The sequence below is a fragment of the Rosa rugosa genome, chromosome 7 (assembly GCF_958449725.1).
Source record: "Rosa rugosa chromosome 7, drRosRugo1.1, whole genome shotgun sequence".
NCBI lineage: Eukaryota > Viridiplantae > Streptophyta > Magnoliopsida > Rosales > Rosaceae > Rosa > Rosa rugosa.
This window is the reverse complement of record NC_084826.1, coordinates 15620599-15628523: the sequence shown is the minus strand read 5'-3', so window position 1 is coordinate 15628523 and position 7925 is coordinate 15620599. Positions and strand designations below refer to the sequence as shown.

The 7925-nt window shown below is 39.6% G+C and overlaps 1 protein-coding gene and 1 pseudogene across 1 annotated transcript; both read left to right on the top strand.

Moving 5' to 3' along the window:
- The first annotated feature begins 464 nt into the window (after positions 1–464).
- LOC133722021 (UPF0481 protein At3g47200-like) lies at positions 465–2140 on the top strand (annotated as a pseudogene).
- A 129-nt stretch (positions 2141–2269) lies between these two features.
- On the top strand, positions 2270–4154 carry LOC133722020 (UPF0481 protein At3g47200-like). Its single transcript, XM_062148808.1, has 2 exons — positions 2270–3253; positions 3415–4154. The coding sequence occupies exons 1-2, from the start codon at positions 2542–2544 to the stop codon at positions 4047–4049; spliced, it is 1347 nt and encodes a 448-aa protein (XP_062004792.1). The 5' UTR covers positions 2270–2541; the 3' UTR covers positions 4050–4154.
- The last annotated feature ends 3771 nt before the right edge of the window (positions 4155–7925 follow it).

Here is a 7925-nt window from a genome sequence, read left to right as displayed (position 1 = left end):
TGCTGGCACGCCCGCGCAGAAAAGAGACTGTTGACCAGCTGCAACAAAACTGGAGCCAAACAGAACCCATGACCTTAACAATATTGGAATTATAACTTACCAACATGACACAGCTCAACGACACATTTAAAAATTATGATCTAACATAATCTAGATTTGAATTCAATTTTGATTATCCTCTTCATGTATGTTTGCCTACTTGGGGATAGTTTTTTTTTTTTTTGGCAAATACTTGGGGGATAGTTTGAGTATGAAAGTTTGGGCTATCAACTAATCTTTAATTCTCTATCTCGAATGGTTGCACCATGAAAGCCCATTACTAGTAATCCTCAGGGTTTAGGGCCTCAGGCTGCCATATTATTCGTTTAATTTCTTTTTCAAAACATAAAAAATTATAATAAAAAAAGGTATACTTTTAATTACATTATCATTTCTCCGTGGTCCTTGTCTTGCTGTCGCTCAAACCCCCCGGTCTCCTACCTCTTTTAAGTATCAAAGTCTCTATTCTCTCCTTCCTCCATCTTGCATCACAACTCAAGCAACATAAACTTCAATCTCGTTTCTTCATGCATACCAATCCAGTTCAAGAAGAACACAACCATGTCACCCCCATCTCCGAAATGAACAATGATCGCCTAGCTTCCATGTACAAGAAGATCGCAGACCCTCCGAGACTCCTCAGCAATGCCGCCGGCAAAGACTCCTGCTGCATCTTCCGAGTCCCGCAGAGCCTCCTCGAGATTAACGGCAAGTCGTACCAGCCCCACATCGTCTCCATCGGTCCCTTCCACCGCAGCCAGCCCCACCTCAGAATGATCGAGGAGCACAAGTGGCGTTACCTGGGCTCTCTGCTTTCAAGAACAGAGCCCAAAGGGTTGACTCTCCAGCACTACTTGAAGTCCATAGAGCCAGAGAGTGTTACTCTGAAACAATCCACCTCAGTAGTGATGAGTTCGTTGAAATGATGGTTGTTGATGGTTGCTTCTTAATCGAGTTGTTTCGAAAATATGGCCGTGTGGTTCGGTTTGAGCGCGATGATCCACTCATCAATATGTTCTGGGTAATTCCGTTTATGGTTAGAGATTTTCTTCGTCTTGAGAACCAAATCCCCTACTTTATACTTGAGCATTTGTATGATCTGATAACCAAGTCGGAAGATCGTCAAGACTCTGTGAAGTCGTTGTCCTTGCTTGCTTTAAACTTCTTCAACAACCATATGGACAGGCCGAAAGAAGTCATTGCAAAGCTGCATAGTCTTACAGGCATGGTTTGAAATTTCGATAATATGTGATGAACTTTCCGTTTTTAACTGATTTTAGATGCAATATTTTTTTCGATATTTTGTTTTACTACATTTTACTCATTTTTTTTCGTATAATGTGTGTTGATTTTAGGTAAGCATTTGCTTGACTTACTCCGGTCAAGTGTGATACCAGCCGACCATGTTGAACCAGGACGCAAGAATAGTACCCCAACCCACATTATACATTGTATTTCAAAGCTTCGTCGCGCTGGAATCAAGCTCAATCCTCCTAAAGAATACGAAAGCTTCTTGGCGATCAAGTTCAAGCGTGGAGTTATCGAAATGCCCCCAATCACCATAGACGATTTCATGAGCTCGTTCTTGTTGAACTGTGTAGCCTATGAGCAATGCCACAAGTCATGCTCCAAACACATCACCACTTACGCAACGTTGCTGGATTACCTAGTGAATACCTACAAGGATGTCGAGTATTTGGCTGACAGAAACATAATCGAGAATTGCTTCGGAAACGATGAGGAGGTTGCTCATTTTATTAACAATTTGGGTAAGGATGTGGCTTTTGATGATGAAAGATGTTATCTGTCGAAATTGTTCAATGATGTTCATCAGTATTACAGCAACAGTTGGCATGTTCAATGGGCAAGCTTCAAGTACACTTACTTTGACACTCCATGGTCGTTTATTTCGGCTTTTGCTGCGTTGATTTTGCTCATATTCACCTTGCTGCAGACCTTATACACTGTTTTCAGTTATTATCATTCTTGAGGTAAAGATATTTTTGCTGTATAAATAAATTTTATACAGAAGTATTCGATATTCTTTGACATGTATCCATAATTTACATTCTATAGAATATAACATTATTTACTTCCAGACTAGGCTTTTGTTTTGAGTATGAAAGTTTGGGATCTCAACTAATTCTTCATTCTTTCTCTAAAATGGTTGTACCTTGAAAGCCAATAAAACTCGATCCAAAGTTTAGGCTTCAGGTCTCGTTTGATTTGCCGAATGAAAAATTTGGAAAGGAAAACTTTCCTGTATACCTCCCAAGGTTTAGGCCTTAGAAAAGTCATATTATTCGTTTAATTTCTTTTTCAAAAAATAAAAAGATAATAAAACGTACACTTTTAATTACGTCATTTCTCCTGGCCCTTGTCTTAGACTCTTCGCTGTCGCTCAAACCCCTTGGTGTCCTATCTCTTAACATCTTTCCTTGATTTTCCATCACGGCTTTAGCAACACAGAAAACTCGAGTTAACTCCCAATCTCGTTTCTTCATGGATAACAATCCAGTTCAAGAAGAACACAACCATGTCATCCCCACCTGGGAAATGAGCAGTGATCGCTTAGCTTCCATGTACCAGAAGATAGCAGACCCTCCACGACTCCTCAACAACGCCGCAGGCAAAGCCTCCTGCTGCATCTTCCGAGTCCCGCAGAGCCTCCTCGAGATAAACGGCAAGGCTTACCAGCCCCACATCGTCTCCATCGGCCCCTACCACCGCGGCGAGCCCCGCCTCAGAATGATCGAGGAGCACAAGTGGCGCTACCTGGGCTCGCTGCTTTCAAGAACAGAGCCCAAAGGGTTGACTCTACAGCACTACTTGAAGTCCATAGAGCCATTGGAAGCTAGAGCCAGGGAGTGTTACTCTGAGACCATCCATCTCAGCACTGATGAGTTCCTAGAAATGATGGTTGTTGATGGTTGCTTCTTAATTGAGTTGTTTCGAAAAGTTGGGCGTGTGGTTCGGTTTGAGCGTGATGATCCACTCTTTAATATGTTTTGGATACTACCGTTTATGGTCAGGGATTTTCTTCGGCTTGAGAACCAAATGCCCTACTTTATTCTTGAGCACTTGCATGATCTGATAAACAAGGCCGAAGATCGTAAAGACTCTGTGAAATCCTTGTCCTTGCTTGCTTTGCAATTCTTCAACATCCATATGATGAGGCCTGACCCTGTCATAGAAAAGCTCCATAGTCTTACAGGTATGGTATGAAATTTGGATGATCTAATATCCCATGACATTTCTACTTTTGATGCTCATTATATATATTACAGGTCTTTTTTGTCGATAGTTTGTTTTAGTACATTACTAGCTGCTATTTTGTCTATAGTTCTGCATTTTCTGACCCTTAAATGCCTGAAGGTATGCATTTGCTTGACTTATTGCGGTCAAGTGTGATACCAGCGGGTTATGCAGAGCCACAAAGAAGAAACAGTACACCAACGCACATGATACACCCTGTGTCTAAGCTTCGTCGCGCTGGTATCAAGCTTAATGTTAAGGAATTCGAAAGCTTCTTGGTGGTCAAATTCAAGCGTGGAGCAATTGAAATGCCTACCATCACAATCGACGATTTCATGTGCGCCTTCTTTTTGAACTGCGTGGCCTATGAGCAGTGCCACAAGTCATGCTCGAAACACATCACCACTTATGCCACATTGCTCGATTGCCTCGTGAACAGTTACAAGGATGTCGAGTATTTGTGTGACAGAAACATAATGGAGAATTGCTATGGGAACGATGGGGAAATTGCTTGTTTCATTAACAATATGGGGAAGGATGTGGCTTTTGATTATGATAGGTGTTATTTGTCGAAATTGTTCAATGATGTTCATCAGTATTACAGCAATAGTTGGCATGTTCAATGGGCTAGCTTCAAGTATAGATACTTTGACACACCGTGGTCGTTTATTTCAGCCTTGGCTGCTTTGATTTTGCTAATACTCACAGTGCTGCAGACCTTATACTCTGCTTTAAGTTATTATCATCATCATTGAGATACAAACTTTTTTGCTGTATAAATTCTATTTATACAGAATTTGATATTCTTTTACATGTATCCACGATTGACACTCAATAGAATATACCATTACTTACTTCCAGGCTAGGCTTTTTTTTTGTCTTTGCCATGTCTCTTTTTTCTTGCTTTTCCTGGCAACTATTAGGCATGCAAACCATGTGTCAATTAGTAAATAGTATGTGACAAACCGTTTGGGTTTAGCCTAGGTGACGAAGGAGAACAGGATTAAAATTAGGAGTCAAGTGTTACGCTAAACACTAATAATGTGTTACTTTTATGTTGTCTATTCTGATGTAGAAGAAAATGGAACTGATTTCATTTAGCTTGTTTTCTCAAAACTATTAGGCATGTATGTTCTACAAGCTAAGAAAAACACTAAGAACTGAGAAGAAAGAAAAGGAGGGAATTCAAACTCTGAACATCTAGAATTAATACTAAACCAAAGGTTAATTTCTAAGAAAATCACAACAGACTGATAGGAACACAAGCGCCAGTTACAAAGTTTTTGCAAAAGAAGCAGACAATTTGACCCTTCGAGTAGCCAAGATCGAATAACACTACTTACCAAAAAACATCACACAACATATGTCGAAAATTGGTATCGGCTAGTAACTTTGTTACATGTAATCATCAAAACGTAAATGGATGAGCACACCCTGTAGTTTGAACACAAATGACCCTGGAAATGTCAAATACCAGCCATAGAATTGTCAAATTAAGTCAGCCTCTTTAATAATTTGCTGTTTTAAAAGCTATCACGTCTTCTTGTTTTTTTTTTTGATAACATCACGTCTTCTTGTTTGTTGGTTAGGCCCAACTACCAGTTTTATATACTGTACCAACTTCATCTCGTGGAGTTGTTGAGTGGAGCAACTAGATAAGATGATGAGTTTTCTAGTTCTGGTCAAATTTTCTTGCTAGAAGATCAGATTGTAGAATTAGCTTACATATAACCTGGACATGTTAGACACCCACTTGGTTTCCAAGTGTTTCAACTACTTACAAATTAAAGATGACATAATACGAATAATTTGGATTGTAAACTATAAACACGCAAGTTGAAGCAGTATTAGGAATACTTTGGACATAATCAAGATTCAAGAACTAACTATCAACTAACCGAGATTTGGTCTTGCCGCGGCGGTATGATCACAAAGGTGAATTTGACTGCTTCTCAAACTTGACTCTTGAATTGTCAACCAGTCTCTCATATTGACTGCCTTTCAAAATGTCAAATTGCAATGTTTCAGTTTTGATTTCTTCAACTCTGATTCCATATATATATGTACCAAAGCAAACTTTCAATTCCAAAACAAATTTGTTTGCTCCATAATCTCCTAGAAACGCACCATATAGCAAGAGCTAGCGATCAGACTTTGCTTCTATACAATACACAAAGGCAGCTTCTCTGAAGATTTTATAGAATGAGTTCAGAAACCTGTGCATGCCAAAATTCAGGGGTGAATCAACTTCCTAGACCCACAAGGCCGATAAGCAGCTACGGTATGGCTACGATGTCTTCATTGCCTTCATCTTTTCCTCATCCCACAAGACCAGTTAGCATAGACCAATACAATGCTCAACAAGTTGGTTATGATGAAACTTTTGTCCATGGGGCACAACCAACTGAAGAGGAAGATAGGGAAGGTCTTGATGGATTGCTTGGGTTCATGTCAGAGCTTATTGAAAAAGTTCCTGCAAAACTAGAACACATATTACTTGATAAATATATGGATCATAGAGAAAATGAAGGTCCTGTCATTGTGGAAAGGGGTACTACTACTACTAGTCGCGGTCTTCAAGGAACTGGGGAATCATCACCAAAGCTTGAGCGCTTCAAGATCCGAACTGTGGATTTTGGGGATGATGTCGAGGAAGAGAACGTGAAGCGATAATGTTACTAAATTATTATCATAAACTATGAGCAATTCTTTCATTCTTTGTACAAAACAAATTAAGGAGGAAGGAGAATTGGAACACAAACCTCTAATTGCTGAGGCTAATGCTCTAAAGTCTAAACTATCACAACTACATTTCTCCACAGAGTTCTTTTTATTTTTCGAAACATGGAATTGAAATCCATTAACACATTGTAGCAATAAATAAGATGCTTCCATTTCATTAGGAGAGTTTTTCTCTCAACCTAGTCTTCTACGGCACCCAAGCCTCCTTCCCTAGCCTCTAGCCTCTTGCTATCGCTTCCTCCTCTCCATGGCCTCCATAGATGCCGCCACAGCAAGCTTTGCTGCTCCTCTTGCTCTTGCAGCGGGTGGTAGTGCCCCAGATCTGGGAAAGATTGGCGGTGGTCCTGTGTGCAGGTCCTCCCAATCTTTTCTACTTGGCAAACCTTTGATCGAGGATGCCAATGATGTGCCTCTTGTCACTCTGAAGAAGAAGACAGGTAGACCACCAGAAGTAAGAACAAGAGCCAACGTCCCAGTAACTGCAATTGGAAGTTCGGTTTCTAGCCCTAGAGATAAGGGCAAAGGAAAGCCTCCTGGTCTCTTGCCTACCACTTGAAATTGGGTCTTCTATTACTTTCTTCTTAGTTTACTCTAGTTGTACACCAATTGAGGTCTCTAGGCGACTAGGTTTACTTTTCAAAGGGGGTTAGTAGTGAAGACTTGATTTCCATGTTGTTTAGGCTCAATAAGTGAGCATATGTGTTAACAGTGAAGGTACTTATCTTTTGCTTGGCGGCTTGTGCCATCTAGATTTTAGGTATGAGACAGCATCTGATGTATGTGCCTTCTGGCCTTTAGTTAATGAAGCTATCCTTTTATCGAAAAAAAAAAATGCTTCCATTTCATTATTCTATGCAACCTTTTGTATGCTCATCCAGACTCTCAAGACATATATTTATTTGGTTAGAAAATGAGGATTTCATTCATGCTGATTGAAACCAGAACTTACAAGATGATCGAGAGGCTTATTAAGGAGCCTTGATTCAGAGACCAAAGAGGACATAGACTGCTTATTAAGGCCTCAAATTAGCATTGGCCACTACATAAATCAACTGTGTGCAAGCGTGAAAAGGTTAACTTGATGCTTAAAGCAACTTCTTAATCCATTTCTGATCATTTGAAGCATTAATATTGCAAGAATGCTCAAATAGTCATAGAATTGAAAAGTAGAAGATACTCCTGATAACAATTACCATTTTATTTTATTTTTTCACTTCAGCTTCAGAATTTTGCTAAAGCTCAGACCTTTTGAAAAAGAGCAAGAATCTCTGGATAGTAATTCCATTCAGAAAGACTAGTTAGTCAAACAGAACAAAGACAAAGAGAAAGGTTGGGAATTTCTGATGATCTCGATTTCTCCAAAAATAGAGTATATATACAAAGTATGCAAAAACCTAATAGGAAAGGTAATCAATCGTAATATACTCCCCCTTAACTACATAACATTCTAAATAATTACACAATCCTAATTACATAAAAATTACTACAATCAAGGGATACAATTAAGTAGTGACTCACTCCAACACTCCCCCTCAAGTTGGAGCATACAGATCACGTATGCCCAACTTGTCAACTGAGTCATAAAATGCCCTACTAGAAATTGCCTTTGTGAGAATGTCTGCCAACTGCTCCTCAGAAGGTACAAAGGGAAAAGAAATAATCTGCTGATCCAACTTCTCTTTGATGAAATGTCTTTCAACTTCCACATGTTTGGTTCTATCATGCTAGACAGAATTATGAGCAATTTCAACTGCAGCTTTGTAATCACAAAATAAGGGCATGGCCTTTTTCTGTTTGAATCCCAAATCCCTCAACAAATGCCTCAACCATAACATCTCACAAACTCCACGGGCCATTCCTCTATATTCTGCTTCAGCACTAGAGCAGGC